Consider the following 18,397-nt stretch of genomic DNA (forward strand, 5'->3'; position numbering starts at 1 on the left):
CGTAAGCCACCATGCCCAGTGACAATGTCATTTTACTGCTAGTCACCAACATCAGATAAATGAGCTTTTCAAACGACCAGTGATACTAAGACCACCTCACAGAAGGGTGTGATCTCAGCCACTGTGGCCTAAACAAACACGTGTGTGCATGTGCACAAGTGAGAGGGAGAGAGAGGAGGCAGGAGGCACAGTTTTTACACAATTCTCTAGTTTATTTGTCCAAAATAAATACAACCTGAGAATATCCATTTCAATGTCCCCAAACACTATTTATCCCCTGAAAAAGCAGCTTAAAATATAGGTGCACATTTTGCAGCTTATGTTCTTCGGTTAGGCTCTGAAGGGTGTTTGTTCTGGGCTGGGCTAGGCTGGGCCTAGCTGTAGAGACACACCTAAGTTCCGTTCTCTGTTTGGAGGCTGTACCCAGCCTGAGTCCCCCCCAGTCCCCTCCAAGAGCCCTGATGCTGCTTCTGGAGCACCTGTCTTCATTGCCTCTCCCTTCTGCAGCCCGAAAGGAGGGATGTTCAGGACTCTGCACCTCTGTGTCCAGCCCTTGCAGAGAGCTTTGTCTTCTGACACCAGCTACCACACATGCTCATTCTCAACTGGCACAGAAAGGGTTACTTCTGACCCTAAAGCAGCTGACCCAGGGCAAAGTGAGAGAAACTGAAGCACAGCTGGTATATGGGTTTAAAGTACTCTCCCTTTAACCCTGCCAGGAGGCTAAGAGTCCCTAAAAAATACAGAAGGGGACACTGCCCACCTACTTCAGTTATTCCCTGGGGCCCTGGGCCTCTAGGGAGCAGGAGGACGGAGAGGCCACAGGCCACCCTTTGTCTTCTCTTTGTGGGTGAGGCTCAGAGGTTTGGGTCCATGTTCTCCTGGTCTGAGGCTGCCTCATCATCATCTGGAGACTCCTGGATCAGAGCCAGAGAAGCCCAGTCATGGGTTTGTGCTGTTCCACAGGGCCATAACCTGGGGGCCAGCATCTTTTTCCTCTTGCCCTCACCCCCAAAGGAGCCAGCAGAGGGCTTTTCTGCCCCCACCCCAGGTCCCACTGGGCTGGCCCTCCCTCTGTCCTAGCTCCCACCCCACCCATGGCCACAGCCCACCACTAGATGACTCCCTCTCACCAGACTGAGGCCCCTGCCCCGCCGCAGGGTGGCATAGAAGTGCAGCACACGGGGGTCACAGCGAACCGCCGTAGGGTCAAAGTCCAGCACACGTAGGCCCTGCAGGCTGCGGGCCCGGGAAAGGGCCACATAGGCCTGGCCACTGGCAAACACACGGCCCAGAGAAATCTCCACACAATCCAGGGTCATGCCCTGGGGGATGCGGGGACAGAGATGGAGCCAGCTCAGCCTGAAGTCCCTTGCCCCGAAAGGCCTGACCCTTTACCAGCCTTGCTACTGCCCCTGGATCTCCTCGTCCAGTCCAGAGTCTCTAGACAGAGGGAGAGCATGACAGCAGGTGGCTGTCTGAGTAGGAGAGGCACCGGGAGACAGATCCAGGTAAGAGTTGAGGGATGGAGTGAAAGGAAAGCACTCAGGCTCTGGGTCAGACAGGCGTGGAGCTGAATCCAGGCTGCCACTCACTAACTGTGTGACATGGGACATGTCCCTTAACTTCTCTGAGCTCTGGTTTCTTTCTGTGCAAAATAGGATTATTCATTATATCTATACTTTATACAATGGTTGTATACAATTTATACAATTTAACGTATCTAGTGGTGGCTTAGAAAATGGTGGGGCAGGAGATGGCAGAGGGGAAGTGAATGCATCCAGGAAAGGGAGAGGAGGTGGGCTTGGAAATTCACTAAAGAAAAGTTTATTCTGGGCTGGGTGTGGTGGCTCACGCCTGTAATCCCGGCACTTTGGGAGGCTGAGGCAGGCAGATCACCTGAGGTCAGGAGTTCGAGACCAGCCTGGCCAACACGGCAAAACCCCGTCTCTACTAAAAATACAAAAAATTAGCTAGGCGTGGTGGTGGGCGCCTGTAGTCCCAGCTACTCTGGAGACTGAGGCAGGAGAATGGTGTGAACCTGGGAGGCAGAGCTTGCAGTGAGCCGAGATCACTGCACTCCAGCCTGGGCGACAGAGCTAGACTCCGTCTCAAAAAATAAAATAAAATAAAATAAAAAGACACATAGGCCAGGCACAGTGGCTCACACCTGTAATCCCAGCACTTTGGGAGGCTGAGGCGAGTGGATCACAAGGTCAGGAGATTGAGGCCATCCTGGCCAACAAAGTGAAACTTCATCTTTACTAAAAATACAAAAATTAGCCAGGCATGGTGGCAGGCGCCTGTAGTCCCAGCTACTCAGGAGGCTGAGGCAGGAGAATCTCTTGAACCTGGGAGGTGGAGGTTGCAGTGAGCCAAGATCGCGCCACTGCACTCCAGCCTGGGCAACAGAGCAAGACTCTGTCTCAAAAAAAAAAAAAGACACATAGACCGCAACATGCCTCACCTCCCTCTGCCCGCCCTGTCCCTGCCCCCTACACCAGTGCTCACTTGGCTCTTGTGGATGGACATCGCCCAGGCCAGCTGGAGGGGCAGCTGCTGCCGACTGAGGAGCTGGCTCCCGGTGGCCTGTACCGTCCAGCGGTCAGCGCGGATGACCTCAGTGACTCCACACAGGAACCGCACCTGGGGTAGCCCTAAGGAGAGCATGGAGCAGTCCAACTTTAGCTCTGCTTCAGGGCTCTGAGGCGAGGAGCAGGGGCCTTTGGAGCTTTCCTTCCTAGTCTTTTTCTCCCCACCACCATTCCCGGGGCCATGCTGCAAAGCCCTGTAGCAGGACTGCCACCTCCTCCCAACACTTACCTCTCCCTTCTGCCTCGAACCCGACTACCACCCCTCGGGCGCCATTCACCAGACCCCGAGACACCGATAAGTTTTTCACCAGCATCACCTGCAAGGGAGAGAGAGGAATGGACAGCACCCCCCTACCCATGCCTGGTCTTATCTTAGCCATCGCTGTTCTCAGAGGCTGAGGGCAGGGAGCTGTCATGAGGACACTGAATCCCAACCTTAGCTCTGCCACTGGCTGCCTGTGACCCCTGGGGCAAGTTGCCTTATCTTCCTCGGTCCCAATTTTTCTTTATGTCAAAGAGGAATAATATTTGCTCAATTTGCCCCAGAAGGAGGTGGTAAGGGATCAATAAGGCAACCTCTATCACAGGGCTTTGAAAATGATTGGCTCAGTTATAGGTACATCTGTGGACCACAGATCTTGAGGGATGGCCTCTAGGTCCTGCCACCCCTCTCAGATACACTGTGCCTGCATTTTCCCCTTGGGTGCCCTAAGGAAAATCTTCTGCCCACCCCCAACATTGGGGGAGGAATCAGGACTGTCTCCCGTTTATAAAGTATACTACAGAAGACAGCTGTGTGGGGTAGGTATTTCATTCCCCATTTTTAGGGATGAGGGGACAGAGCTTCAGCAAGGGAAAGAAATTTGCCCAAAACAACACTGCTTGGAGGACCTCCTGGTGTAGGAAGAGAAAAACGGTAGAAAGCTTAAGATGGGAAGGTGGGTGGGAACAGGAGGCAGGGAGGTTTTCAGTGTGGTCAAAGCTGGGCCCACTGGCTGCAGAGTTGTCTGGGCAGAGGGATAGGGATCAGCAAGGCCCATGCGGGACAGTCCAAGCTCCCAGGGGCTAGGCCCTGCTTCCCACTCACCTGGGCCCCCAGCTTTAGTTGAAGGAGCTGGCTAACGGGACACTGGGCATCCAGGGTACTAGCCAGCTCAGGGTTGCTGTCCATAGCCTCAAATCTGTGTACCTTACCTGGAGAAAAAGAGTTGAGCAAACAGATCACAAATCACTGACTTTTGACTCAGTATCCCAAAAAAGACTTTTTAAAATTTTTATTTATTTTTATTTTATTTTTTGAGACGGAGTTTCGCTCCGTTGCCCAGGCTGGAGTGCAATGGCACGATCTCGGCTCACTGCAACCTCTGCCTTCCGGGTTCAAGCGATTCTCCTACCTCAGCCTCCCAAATAGCTGGGATTACAGGGGCCCACTACCACGCCTGGCTAATTTTTTTGTATTTTTAGTAGAGACGGGGTTTTGCCATGTTGGGCAGGCTGGTCTCGAACTGCTGGCTTCAGGTGATCTGCCTGCCTGGGCTTCCCAAAGTGCTGGGATTACAGGCGTGACCCACCGCACCCAGCCTCCAAAAAAAACTATTAGACCAGAGCACGGGGGTAGGGAGTAGAGGCAGCGCAGGCCTGGGGGGCTGTGGAATTTAGTTCATCACACCTCTCAAAGTCACAGTTGCATTTGCAAATATGAGGGCCTTTATGGCTACAGAGGTTGGGGGCCTAGGACCCAGAGGCCCAGGTTGCCTGGGGGCTACATCTGCTTATAACCCTTCCCAGCTGGTCTTGCCCAGCCCAGGCTCCCTGCTCACCTGGCAGCTCCTGAAGCCGCCTCTCGTTGGTGAGGGCCACATCATCCTGGTGGGTGCAGAGCCTCGTGGCCACAATCCCATCTCGCCCCACCTTGTGGGAAGCTGTGGCCTGGAGCTGGCGGGTCACCTCATCTGAACACCTGTTGGGGCTGGACTGTCAGGGCAGAGCCCACCTGTGCAGCAGGGAAGGTGGGGAGCATGGGCAGGATGGCTCAAGCAGCAGGCCATGGGTCAGGCCTTGGGACTGGAAGAGGGCACCAGGGAAGAGTTGCTGCCCCCTCAAGCTGGCCAACCTGTCCCTTCCAAACTTGGACCCCAAACATGGGGAATAAGCAGGGGCAGGGTACTGAGCTTTGATCACAGGTGGGCACCCTTCCCTGTGCTGCCCCAGGTCAGAGGTTACCACCCTCCCACTCCATAATGCTCCTGAGGAAGTTGGCTGTGATGAGTGACCACAGGCTGGAGATTTGCAGGACCCAGATTGGCTTCCAGGGTACAATCTTCTATCCACTTGCCTGCCACCTTGGGTGAAAAATCTAGCTTATGTTTCTTTTTTGTTTTTGTTTTTTGAGATGGAGTCTCGCTCTGTCACCAGGCTGCAGTGCAGCGGCGTGATCTTGGCTGACTGCAACCTCCGCCTCCCGGGTTTAAGCGATTCTCCTGCCTCAGCCTCCCAAGTAGCTGGGACTACAGGTGGGTGCCATCATGCCCAACTAATTTTTGTATTTTTAGTAGAGACTGGGTTTCACCAGGTTGGCCAGGCTGGTCTGAAACTCCTGACCTTGTGATCCGCCTGCCTTAGCCTCCCAAAGTGCTGGGATTACAGGCCACCATGCCCAGCCCCTGACACCTATTTTATGCCAGGTCTTGTGCTAGGTGATGGAGACCCAACCCTGAGGGAGGCTGGGTCCTGGCACTCATAGAGCGACCATCTCCTATGATGCCATGATGGTCTTGACTACAATCCATCCTGAGTTGCCCAGTGCCCTGCCCAAGGCTCCTCTTCCTGCATGGAGTGCTTGCTCCTGAGGGTAACCATTCTCCCCTTCCATGGGTCCTTCTCTGTGTTCCACTGTGGCCCATGCCTGGATCCTCATCCCGTAGCCCCTTCCCCATTCAGCAGACCTCACCTGCCCAGCCTCACGGCCTGCAGTAGAGAGATGAAGGTCTGGTCTGCCTGCCTCCACACCTTGGTCAGCTCCAGGGTCACTGACACACACCTCTTCCAGCTCTTGGCCTGGTGGGGGCAGGGTGGGGGTGGGTCAAGGAGCAGAGCAGACCCCCAAGGAGAGCAGAGCTAGGAGGTGAGTAGTACCTGGAAGCAGAACCGTGGGGGCTGGGAGTCCTTGGTCACAGGTGGCAGCTGCAGAAAGTCCCCACAGATGATGAGCTGGATCCCTCCAAATGGCTTGTTCTGCTGCCGGACAGCTCTGGAGAGGAGCGTGAGGTGCTTTAGGGGCACACGAAAGACCACCAGGTCCCAGTTCTCTCCTGCTGCCCTCTGAACATACTGACCTGGCCACGGCCTCCAGTTTGTCAAACAGGTCTGCCTCCACCATTGAGATCTCGTCAATGACCAACCGCTGGCAGTTCAGCCAGCCCTGCCGCACGCCTGGCCTTTGGGCCAGGGCCACACACTGGGCTAGAGGAGCCTGGCCTGAGCCGATGCCTGTGAGTGACACTATTCAGCCTGGGCTAATACCCAAAGCTTCTTTTTTTTTTTTGAGGGAAGGTCTCTTTCTGTTGCCCAGGCTGAAGTGCAGTGGCACGATCTTGGCTCACTGTAACCTTGGCCTCATGGGCTCAAGCGATCCTCCAACCTCAACCTCCATAGTAGCTGGGACTACAGGCACACACCACCATGCTCAGCTAATTTTTTTTGTTTTGTTTTGAGGTGGAGTCTCGCTGTGTTGCCCAGGCTCAAGTGCAGTGGCATAATCTTGGCTCACTGCAAGCTCTGCCTCCCAGGTTCACACTATTCTCCTGCCTCAGCCTCCACAGTAGCTGGGAGTATAGGCGCTTGCCACCATGCCCGGCTTATTTTTTTGTATTTTTAGTAGAGACGGGGTTTCACCGTGTTAGCCAGGATGGTCTTGATCTCCTGACCTTGTGATCCACCCGCCTCGGCCTCCCAAAGTGCTGGGATTATAGGCGTGAGCCACCGCACCCGGCCGCTAATTTGCTAATTTTTAAATTTTGTGGAGACGGGGTCTCACTGTGTTGGCCAGGCTGGTCTCAAACTCCTGGGCTCAAGTGATCCTCCCATCTTGGCCTCCTAAAGCTTTGGGATTACAGGAGTGAGCCACCGCGCCCAGCCCCCAAAACCCCCTCTTTATGCAGACCTCCCCTCTCTCCCTTCCCAGAAGCTGGGCTTGCTCTTAGCTCAAGCCCTAGGGGTTCCTACTTACCTGCAAAGGCATGGAGGGTGGTGCCCCCGATGTGGCAGGCTGCCACCCCAGTGCTGGCAGTGGCCACAGTGCCTGTGGGGGGCAGTGAGCCCAGGATTCGCTTCAGCAGATATGACTTCCCTGTTCCTGGACAGGGGCAAAGTTAGACAGGTCTCCCTGTTCCTCTATCCCACCCCACCGCTGTCCCCCTACCTCCTCTCTGCCCCCACTACCTGCACTCCCAGTGAAGAAGATGCTCTGGCCTTTCAGGACGGCCCTCAGCACAGCAGCCTGTTCCTCAGAAAGCTGTGGCTTGGTGGAGGGCAAGCTCAGCCTCTTCACAGGCAGAGGCCACCTTGGGGCTTCCTGGGGGGAACAGAGCTGTCTCAGAGCATCCTCCCACCCACTAGGCATTGCCCCCACCGTTCTTGGCCCACGTGCAATGCTGGGCCTGGTAACCATTTGTCCTCTGCTGCCTTCATTCCTTGGAGCTCTTGGGTTTGCCTGGAGAGCTTGCCAGCAACTATTGGGGTCCCGATCTCTCCTTGTGCCCTGAAGACCCCCATTGTCCAGTCCTGGGCAGACCACCCCAGTGTGGTCCAGACCCTCCCTCAGCTCCTTCCCCTGGGTTCCCTAACCCTTCTCATCCTGTCACCTAAGTTTCTCTTCCTATCACAAACCTGTTTCTCACCTCAAAACACCCAAGCAAAACTCTGCCTAGCCAGGGCCCCTTCTTGTCCTGTCTCTGTCCTCTCGCCAGCTTAGTGTCAAACCCTGGTGGGCTATGATTCACCTGCCCCAGCCCACAAAAATTGTCAAACCCACCAGACTTTTTCCCCCTCATCTGCTTCAACTGTTGGCTGCCCAGGACACGAATGACCACTTCATTCTCTCCATAAGCTCCTCTCCTCTGGGCCTATTACCCTCTTCCCAGCATTCTTTCTGTAGTCCTTTGCAAGCCTCCTTCTCTTCTTTCTCTCTCGCTCTCTCTTTTTTTTTTTTTAAGGAAGAGTCTTGCTCTGTCACCCAGGCTGGAGTGCAGTGGCGCGATCTAGGCTCACTGCAACCTCTGCCTCCCGGGTTCAAGCTATTCTCCTGCCTCAGCCTCCCAAGTAGCTGGGATTACAGGCGCCCGCCACCGCGCCCGGCTAATTTTTGTATTTTTAGTAGAGAAGAGGTTTCACCACGTTGGCCAGGCTGGCCTCAGAACTCCTAACCTCAGGTGATCCACTTTAGCCTCCCAAAGTGCTGGGATTACAGGCGTGAGCCACCATGCCCGGCCTCTGATTTCTCTTTTAATGTAGCCAGGTCCCATTTCCTGTTTTGACTTACTCCATCTCAGGGATTACACTATAACAACCACAGGCACAATTCCCACACCCCTGTCATACTCAGATGTCAGATGGGTATCTGAGATAACCAGCAGCGCCCTTGAATACCCACACCAGCTTCCCCCCAAACTTGGGTCTCTAGGTCTCTGCCATCTTAAAGAATGGCACATCTACTCCTAAATGTGTCCCCTCTTTCCCGTTCTCACTGTGCTAGGCTCGGCCCCAGCCTGGGGCTCCGCAGGCCGCTTCACCAGCGTGGTGTCCGGAACTCGGGTGGCCGCCCCGAGCCGCCGCTCCACGGGCTGCACAGGGCTGATGGTGACGAAGTCGCGGGGCCGCGGGCCCAGCAGCTGCTCTCGGGCGGAGGCCGGCCGGGGACCCGGGGCCGCAGCCAGCTTGAGGCGCAATGTGCGCAGGAAGCGGCGCAGGCGGTCTGGGGGGCAGTCCGAGAGCAGCAGCTGCACTGCGCCGGCCCCGGGGGCGCCGTGGGCGGGGAGCCGCAGGGTGCTGCGCCCGGCCTCGGCGAAACGCGTGAAGAGGCGCGCGGCGCGCAGAGGGAAGCAGCGCGGCCGCCCCGCGGGCCCTGGCGCTTGCAGCCGCAGCATCAACTCGCGGCGCTCGTTGCGACCCAGGCTCAGCTCCGCGGTGCGCAGGGCCTGGCGTCTTCGCGGCTGCCCGCCCGGGCTCAGCTCCTCCACAGCCACGCGGCACCGCAGCTCGGAGTCCTCGTATTCCCCTGCCGCCGCCTCTATGCCCGAGAGCATCGCCACCGCCTCTGCAGGTCTGCGAAGACACCGGAGCACAGGGGTCATGAGGATTCATGAGACGTAATGGGTGCTATAGGGGACGTAATGGATGCTACAAAGGACGTGACAGGGAGCAGGGTCAAGGCTACACAGGATCACGAGGACTGTCACTGGTAACACAAGGAGGTCACAAAGACAGAGAAAGGGCTTTGGGCTAACCGAAAATCCACCCTTAGAATGTACCCTGGGCCGGGCGCGATGGCTCACGCTTGTAATCCCAGCACTTTGGGAGGCTAAAGTGGGCGGATCACCTGAGGTTAGGAGTTCTGAGACCAGCCTGGCCAACATGGTGAAACCTCGTCTCTACTAAAAATACAAAAATTAGCCGGGCGTGGTGGCGGGCGCTTGTAATTCCAGCACTTTGGGAGGCTGAAGAAGGAAAATCGCTTGAGCCCAGGAACTCGAGACCATCCTGGGCAACATAGCGACACCCTCTAATTAAAAAAAAAAAATACATACATATAAATACATAAATATGCATACATTATATATGTGTGTGTGTATGTATATATATATATACACACACGCACCCTGCTACACAATTTCCATTTCTATATACACAATTTGTACATATATACACACACACAACAATATATACAATTTATATATATGTATATATCTATATCTATATATACACACACACACACATACACCCTGCTACACAACAATTTCCAGAGCGGCGGATGGGCACCCAGGATTAGGGAGCCTCAGGTGTCCTGCAAGGACCTCACTAGAATGGGGGTCCCTGCGCAGAAAGAATCCTCCTTCCCCGAGACCCAGGGGCAGCACAGGAATCCTCAGAGTCCTCTACCCAAGAAGCAGGAGAATCGCCCGTGGAGAGATGCAAAGAGGGCTGCCGTGTAATAAGCGCCTTCTGCCTTGCAGGTACATTCACTGGCTTATATGCAGCGGGCAGGTCTCACTATTCCCCGTGTACAGACGTGGAAACAGGCTGAGAGAGGGAAACTCACTTGCCTTTCATAAGCCACAGCAGCTAGTAGTCAAAGTCAGTGTGATTCCCATGCCCTCGCCCTTCCCACTACCAAGGTGGGGACGAGGTGGAAAATAGTCGGCTAGGGAAATCGCAGGGGACCCTGGAACCCTAGAATCCATGCTCCCTCAGGCTGACCCACTTGTCTGCACCCTCCCGCCGGAAACCCCTAGATAAATCAGGCTCTTTGCTCCCCACCTCTGGGTTCGGGCAGACACTCACTTGTGCCGACACTCAGATGAACAAGCAGATCTTAGCCGGCCTGTAGCGAAGCTCCGAAACTAGAAATTTTTCAAATGCTAGAGGCAGAAAATCACCCAATCACCGACTGGATCTTTAAATTCTCCAGCCACTCAGAGGTAGGGGCGTAACAATGGGCGTGTCTTTCTTTGCGTCTCTACTCCAGAAGCTTGGGCTGTACCAATTGCCTGCTAGAGGAAGGAGGTTTATGGTGGTGACCGATCATACCAAATCCAGTGGACTGCTGGGCGTGGTGGGAGGAGGCCGCCGCCGCGGCAGCCACCCGGCGGCGCGTGGTGTCGGGTCTGAAAACCCTACGCGACTCCGAAGATTTATTTTCAGAACCATCCTTCCAGCACACTCCCTCTCCCCTCTAGCCCGCACACAGAGGCTGGGCTTAGCCTTGGGGAAGATCTGCCTTTGGTCCCTCACACCCCTGTTTACACTCACAGTACCATTGTCCAGTTCTGGGCAGACCACCCCAAGGCCTGCCCAATCCCTCCCCCGCCCCCAACTCTACATCCTTCTCTGCCTTTGTAAGGGGCATTTTACGCTTTGGCTCTCTCACCCAGCTGAGGCCCATGAATGAGAAACTCTGAGACCTGTGCCACGTGCTAGAGGGTACAGCGGAAGCGAGTAGAGTCTCTGTCTTCAGGGAAATTTTATCCCTCTTCTTGCACAGGATGCTGAAAGAATTTACTTTTAATCATGTTTATTATTTCATTGAAGCTTGGAATTACATAGCTGGAAAGGATCTTACAGGTGAGTCTGGCTACCTCATTTTACGGATAACGATAACTACCACGGATTAAATTGCCCTTTCCTTTCCTTTTTCCTTCCTAGGGCTCACTCTGTCACCCAGGCTGTAGTGGAGTGCAGTGGCGCAATCTCTGCTCACTGCAACCTCTGCCGTGGCGCGATCGTGGCTCACTGCAACCTCTGCCTCCTGGGCTCTGGTGATCCTCCCGCCTCAGTCCCCCAGGTAGCTGGAACTACAGACGCACACCCGGCTAATTTACACACACACACACATATATATATATATATATATATATATATATATATATATATATATATATATATATTTTTTTTTTTTCGTATAGACGGGATGTCACCATGTTGCTGGTCTCGAACTCCGGAGGTCAAATGATCCACCCACCGTGGCCTCCCAAAGTCCTAGGATTACAGGCATGAGCCCAGACCTTATTTTTCAAATGAGAAAAAAGCAAGGCTTCCAGAGATTTTACTGAAGGTCACATAGCTGATATAGAGAGCAAAACCAAACATTGAACCCAGATTACCTGCTCGCTTAATCACTCCATGGGGCTTAGTTACTACACCACACTGCTCCCAGTCTGTTAGCGGTAGAGGGTGGTGACTGAAAGTTGTCCAGGTTCTTGGCGTTTTGAACAAAGAATTGGACAAAATGCCCATCAAAGAAAAGAAAGAGTGAAGCAACAAAATAACAAAAGCAGGGATTTTTTGAAAACGAAAGTACGGCTAGGCGCGGTGGCTCACGCCTGTAATCGCAGCACTTTGGGAGGCGGAGGTCGGGGGATCACTTGAGGTCAGCAGTTCCAGACCACCCTGACCAACATGGTGAAACCTTGTGTCTACTAAAAATACAAAAATTGCCGAGTGTCATGGTGGGCATCTGTAATCCCAGCTGCTTGGGAGGCTGAGGCATGAGAATCACTTGAATCCAGGAGGCAGAAGTTGCAGTGAGCCTGGATCGTGCCGCTGCACTCCAGCCTGGGCGACAGAGCAAGAACTTGTCTCAAAACAAACAACAACAAAAAACAAAAACGAAAGTGCACTCCACAGTGTGGGAGGGGACCCGATATACAGAATTTTCTTGGGTTCAGATACCCGCTAGAAGTTTCCCATTGGCAACTTTATGCTTACTTCATGTAACTGAAGTGGTAGCGATAATCAGTCTGATTGGTTGCAGACAGCAACGATTCAGAGGCCGGAGTGAAGTTACAAAGTTGCAAACGAATACTGGACCCACACTCCTATGATTTGTTGCGGACAGCCAATCTCCCATCTGCCATGCTGGAAAGGTCAAAGGGAGTAGCCTTTGGTCCTTTTGTCCTTACTTAGGCGTGGAAAGTTAGAGTTTTCCTTTTTTTTTTTTTTTTTTTTTTGTCGGGGGGGGAGACAGAGTCTCGCTCTGTGCTCTGTTGCCCAGGCTGGAGTGCAGTGGCAGGATCTCGGCTCACTGCAACTTCTGCCTCCTGGGTTCAAGCAATTCTTCTGCCTCAGCTTCCCAAGTAGCTGGGACTACAGGTGCGTGCCACCACGCCCATTTAATTTTTGTATATTTGGTAGAGATGGGGTTTCACCATATTTGGCCAGGCTGGTCTCAAACTTCTGACTTCGTGATCCGCCTACCTCGGCCTCCCAAAGTGCTGAGATTACAGGCGTGAGCCACCATGCCCGGCCAGGGTTTTCTTTTTTCTTTTTTGAGATGGAGTCTCTATCTGTTGCCAGGCTGAAGTGCAGAGGCGCTATCTCGGCTCACTGCAACCTCTGCCTCCCCCATTCAAGTGATTATTCTGCCTCAGCCTCCCAAGTAGCTAGGACAACAGGTGCATGCCACCATGCCCAACTAATTTTTGTATATTTAGTAGAGACGGGGTTTCACCATGTTGGCCTGGATGGTCTCAATCTCTTGACCTCATGATCTGCCTGCCTCAGCCTTCCAAAGTGATGGGATTACAGGTGTGAGCCACTGTGCCCAGCCGCGTTTTCCTTTTAATTTCGTTCTAGGAAGTCGGCGTGAAACAGCCTTAGGTTCCCTGCCTCCAGACCCTATTCTGCCTCAAGGTGACTGGCCTAGCTTCATGAAAGGTATAACCTGGACTGGAATCTCAGCTAGTAACAGCCACTGCAATGCCTTTCCAGTGGATGCTATCCTAAGCAGGTTTCCATAATGTCTCAAGCCTCTGTTTTCTCAAAATGGGAGAAAGATAAAAATATTCTAAAATTGATTGGTGATAGTTGCACAACCCCGTGACTATACTGAAAACCATTGAATTGAATGCTTTGAATGCTTAAATTGTATGGTATGTGAATTTTATCTCCATAAACCTGTTAGAAATCTTTTTTTTTTTTCCAAGACAAGTTGTCACTCTGCCACCCAGGCTGGAGTACAGTGGCACAATCATAACTCACTGCCGCCTTGACCTTCCTGCTCAAGTGATCCTCCCATCTCAGCCTCCCAAGTAGTTGGAACTACAGGTGACTACCACCACACCTAGCAAATTTTTGTACATTTTATAGAGACTAGGGTCTCACCATGTTGCCCAGGCTAGTCTCGAACTCCTGGTCTCAAGAGATCTGCCAGCCTCAGCCTCCCAGAGTGCTGGGATTACAGGCATGTGCCACCATACCTGGCTGGAAAGAAATCTTGAGAGATATTTGTCTTCAGTGTTGTCTTGACATATATTGAATATCAGTGGCATGCGTCATTGTGTATGAGTAAATGAGTAGGTTAAGAAAAATTTTCAACTGGGTGTGGTGGCTCACGTCTGTAATCCCACCACTTTGGGAAGCTGAGGCAGGTGGATCATGAGGTCAGGAGTTCAAGACCAGCCTGGCCAAGATGGTGAAACCCCATCTTTACTAAAAATACAAAAATTAGCTGGGTGTGGTGGCAGGCACCTGTAATCCCAGCTACTCAGGAGGCTGAGGCAGGAGAATCACTTGAACCCAGGAGACAGAGGTTGCAGTGAGCCAGGATCGCACCACTGCACTCCAGCCTGGGCGACAAAGCGAGACTCTCTCTCAAAAAAAAAAAAAAGAAAATTTTTCAAGGTCATTATGGTAGGCGGAATAATGACCCCCTTCCCCAAAATGTCCGTGTTCAAATCCCCAGAATTTGTGAATATTATCTTACATTGGCAAAAGGGACTTTGCAGATATGATTAAGTTTTTTTTTTTTTTTTTTTTTTTGTGACGGAGTTTCACTCTTGTTGCCCAGGCTGGAGTGCAATGGCACGATCTTAGCTCACTACAACCTCCACCTCCCGGGTTCAAGCAATTCTCCTGCCTCAGCCTCCCTAGTAGCTGGGATTGGGATTACAGGCATGCGCCACCACACCTGGCTAATTTTGTATTTTTAGTAGAGACGGGGTTTCTCCATGTTGGTCAGGCTGGTCTTGAACTCCTACCTCAAGTGATCCGCCCACCTCGGCCTCCCAAAGGGCTGGGATTACAGGCGTGAGCCACCATGCCCAGTCATGATTAAGTTTTTTAAGATGAAGATGTTATTCTGGATTATATGAGTGGCCCAATGTAATCACAGGGGAAAGAAGGAAACAGGAGTCAGAGAAGATATGATAAAGGAAGTAGAGTTGAGAGAGAGAGAAAGAGAGACGTGAAGATGTTACTGCTGGCTTTGAGGATGGAGGCAAGGGCCACAGACTAAACCAAGGAATGCAGGAGGCCTCTAGAAGCTGGAAAGGGCAGGGAAATGGATTCTCTTCTGGAATCTCCAGAAGGAAAACAGCTTTTGATTTTAGCACAGTAGGACACATTTCAGACTCTTGGCTTCCAGAATGACAAGATAATAAATTTTTGTCATTTTAAGCCACTAAATGTACGATAATTTGTTATAGCAGCCATAGCAATAAGAAACAAATACAGTCACATAGAGAGAAAATGAAAGAGCTGGGATTATGAACCCCGGTCTGTTTCCAAAGCCTGTGTTCTCTCTTTCCACTGCCCTCTGCTTACAATAGGCCTAGCGCACTTACACACAGGGGAAGCCAAATCCCTTACCCTGTTTCTGTGTGCAATACCCCAGACTGCTTCAAGGGAAGGCACCAGAATGTCCCAACGGATTTTTTCTTAATATGTTTTTTTTTGTTTTGGCTTTCAAACTTTTTTTTTTTTTGAGATGGAGTCTCACTCTGTCACCCAGGCTGGAGTGCAGTGGCACAATCTTGGCTCACTGCACGCTCTGCCTCCCGCCTTCAAGCCATTCTCCTGCCTCAGGCTCCCAAGTAGCTGGGACTACAGGCGCCCGCCACCACGCCCGGCTAATTTTTTGTATTTTTAGTAGAGACAGGGTTTCACCGTGTTAGCCAGGATGGTCTGGATCTCCTGACCTCGTGATCTGCCTGCCTCTGCCTCCCAAAGTGCTGGGATTACAGGCGTGAGCCACCGCGCCTGGCCTTGGCTTTCAAACTTTTTAAAAAAAAATTGTGGAAAAATATACACGACATTTATCATTTTAATTATTTTTAAGTGTATAATTCATGGCATTAAGTACATTCCAAATGTATAACCATCACCACAATTTATTTATTTAATTAATTAATTTATTTATTTTGAGACAGAGTCTCACTCTGCTGCCCAGGCTGGAGTACAATGGCACGATCTCAGCTCACTGCAACCCCCGCCTCCTGGGTTCAAGCAATTCTCCTGCCTCAGCTTCTCGAGTAGCTGGGACTACACGCGCCTGCCACCATGCTCGGCTAATTTTTATATTTTTAGTAGAGACAGGGTTTCACTATGCTGGCCAGGCTGGTCTCGATTTCCCGACCTCAGGCAATCCACCTGCCTCGGCCTCCCAAAGTGCTGGGATTACAGGCATGAGCCACCACACCTGGCCACAATTTATGTATTTATTTTTTCACTTTCCCCCACAATTTATTTTTGAATGTTTTCATTATTTCACATAGAAACTTCATCCAGTCCAGGCATGGTGGCTCATGCCTATAATCCCAGCACTTGGGGAGGCCAAGGCGGGTGGATTACCTGAGGTCAGGAGTTTGAGGCCAGCCTGACCAACAAAGTGAAACCTCATCTCTACTAAAAATACAAAAATTTGCTGGGCGTGGTGGCAGGCACCTGTAGTCCCAACTACTCGGGAGGCTGAGACAGGAGAATGGCATGAACCCGGGAGGCGGAGGTTGCAGTAAGCCGAGATCACGCCACTGCACTCCAGCCTAGGTGATGGAGCAAGACTCCATCTCAAAGAGAAGAAAAACATGAAACTTCATCCATTAGGCAGTAACTTATCATTCCTACTTCCTCTCACACCTTAGTTCTCTCATTTTATTATGAAAATATCCAGGCCAGGCACGGTGGCTGATGCCTGTAATCCTAGCACTTTCGGAGGCCGAGGCGGGCAGATCGTGAGGTCAAGAGATGGAGACCATCCTGGCCAACATGGTGAAACCCCATCTCTACTAAAAATGCAAAAATTAGCTGGGCATGGTGGTGCACACCTGCAGTCCCAGCTACCTGGGAGGCTGAGGCAGGAGAATCGCTTGAACCCAGGAAGTGAAGATTGCAGTGAGTGGAGATCACACCACTGCCCTCCAGCCTGGTGACAGAGCAAGACTCTGTCTCAAAAAAAACAAAAACAAAAACAAAAACAAACAAACAAAAATCCAAGCATATACAGAAAGATCCAACGAATTGTACAGTGAACACTGATATATTCATCACCAATCTACAATATTTTGCAATATTTGTTTTATCACATCCATACATCTACCCATCTCTTTGTTATGTACTTCAAAGTTACAGAGATATTTCACTTCTAACACTTTAGCATGCATAGCATTAACCAGAGTTTATGTTTATCTTTTTTTTTTTTTTTTTTGAGACGGAGTCTCGCTTTGTTGCCCAGGCTGCAGTGCAGTGGCGCGATCTCAGCTCACTGCAAGCTCGCCTCCCGGGTTCACACCATTCTGCTGCCTCAGCCCCCAGAGTAGCTGGGACTACAGGCGCGCGCCACCATGCCCGGCTAATTTTTTTTTATTTTTAGTAGAGACGGGGTTTCACCGTAGTCTTGAGCTCCTTACAAGTGATCCACCCGCCTCAGCCTCCCAAAGTGCTGGGATTACAGGCGTGAGCCACCACGCCCAGTCATGTTTATCTTTTTTAAAAAATTTTTTGTTTGTGTCCTGCGCTGCGGCTCACACCTGTAATCCCAGCACTTTGGGAGGCCGAGGCCGGTGGATCACGAGGTCAGGAGTTCGAGACCAGCCTGGCCAATATGGTGAAATCCTGTCTGTACTAAAAATACAAAAATTGGCCAGGTGTGGTGGCATGTACCTGTAATCCCAGCTACTTGGGAGGCTGAGGCAGAAGAATAGCTTGAATCCCAGAGGCGGAGGATGCAGTGAGCTGAGATCTGGGCACTGCACTCCAGCTTGGGTGACAGAACGAGACTTCATCTCAAAAAAAAAAAAAAAAAAAAATTTTTGTTTTTGTTTGAGACAGAGTTTTGCTCTTGTTTTTTTTTTGTTTGTTTTGTTTTTTTTGTTTTTTTGAGACGGAGTCTTGCTCTGTCACCCAAGCCGGAGTGCAGTGGCACAATCTCGGTTCACTGCAAACTCCACCTCCCGGGCTCATGCCATTCTCCTGCCTCAGCCTCCCGAGTAGCTGGGACTATAAGCGCCCGCCACCATGCCCAGCTAATTTTTTGTATTTTTAGTAGAGACGGGGTTTCACCGCATTAGTCAGGATGGTCTCCATCTCCTGATTTCGTGATCCACCCGCCTCGGCCTCCCAAAGTGCTGGGATTACAGGCGTGAGCCACTGCACCCAGCCCTTGTACTTTAAGTATAGAGACCAGGTTTCACCCTGTTGACTAGGCTGGTCTTGAACTCTTGACCTCAGGTGATTTGGCCGCCTTGACCTCCCAAAGTGCTGAGATTACGGGCATGAGCCACCAAGCTCAGCTTTTTTTTTTTTATTTCTAAAATTAAAAAGGCCAGATGTTGTAGCTCATGCCAGTAATCCCAACACTTTGGGAGGTCAAGGCAGGTCAAGGCACTTGAGCCTAGGAGTTACTGACCAGCCTGGGTATCCAGGTGAGACCCCCATCTCTACAAAAATTAAAAAAAAAAAAAATAGCTGGACGTGGTTGCACATGCCTATGGTCCCAGCTACTTGGGAGGCTGAGGCTAGAGGATGACTTGAACCCAGGAGGTCAATGCTGCAGTGAGCTGTGATCACACCATTGCACTCCAGCCTGGGCAAAGTGCAAGACTCTGTCTCATAAAAAAATAATAATGAATTACATTTAGAAATCTTTTTAGAGAGTGGCACTCTGCTGCCAGGCTGGACTCAAATACTTGGGCTCAAGTGACCCTCTGGGCTCAGCCTGTCTAGTCAGTGGGGCAACAGGTGCATGCCTGGCTATGTTTACTTTTTTTGTTTTTTGAGACAGAGTCTTGCCCTGTCGCCCAGACTGGAGTGCAATG

The 18,397-nt window shown here is 51.7% G+C and overlaps 1 protein-coding gene across 2 annotated transcripts; it reads right to left on the bottom strand.

Moving 5' to 3' along the window:
* Positions 1–191: 191 nt before the first annotated feature.
* On the bottom strand, positions 192–10,250 carry PIF1 (PIF1 5'-to-3' DNA helicase). Of its 2 annotated transcripts, none has more exons than XM_009249907.4 (13): positions 10,152–10,250; positions 8,339–8,915; positions 7,035–7,167; positions 6,823–6,948; positions 5,930–6,083; positions 5,730–5,844; positions 5,545–5,651; positions 4,415–4,554; positions 3,682–3,788; positions 2,824–2,911; positions 2,512–2,657; positions 1,134–1,325; positions 192–917 (listed from the first exon to the last, which is right to left on the bottom strand). In XM_009249907.4, the coding sequence occupies exons 2-13, from the start codon at positions 8,894–8,896 to the stop codon at positions 858–860; spliced, it is 1,926 nt and encodes a 641-aa protein (XP_009248182.1). In that variant the 5' UTR covers positions 8,897–8,915; positions 10,152–10,250; the 3' UTR covers positions 192–857. The 2 variants fall into 2 exon arrangements, with proteins under 2 accessions (XP_009248182.1, XP_054387566.1); XM_054531591.2 differs by having other exon boundaries at positions 10,128–10,217.
* Between the last annotated feature and the right edge of the window lie 8,147 nt (positions 10,251–18,397).

This window comes from Pongo abelii, chromosome 16 (genome assembly GCF_028885655.2).
Source record: "Pongo abelii isolate AG06213 chromosome 16, NHGRI_mPonAbe1-v2.0_pri, whole genome shotgun sequence".
NCBI classification, from domain to species: domain Eukaryota; kingdom Metazoa; phylum Chordata; class Mammalia; order Primates; family Hominidae; genus Pongo; species Pongo abelii.

What these genes read in the sequence shown, in the direction of transcription:
- PIF1 (XM_009249907.4), bottom strand. Translation starts at nt 8,896, where the DNA reads ATGCTCTCGGGCATAGAGGCGGCGGCAGGGGAATACGAGGACTCCGAG. An exon ending in CTTCTTCACTGGGAGTGCAG is followed by an intron (nt 6,949 to 7,034) that starts GTAGTGGGGGCA and finishes GCCCCTGTCCAG; the next exon opens with GAACAGGGAAGTCATATCTG. An exon ending in GCGGCTTCAGGAGCTGCCAG is followed by an intron (nt 3,789 to 4,414) that starts GTGAGCAGGGAG and finishes CTTTTTCTCCAG; the next exon opens with GTAAGGTACACAGATTTGAG.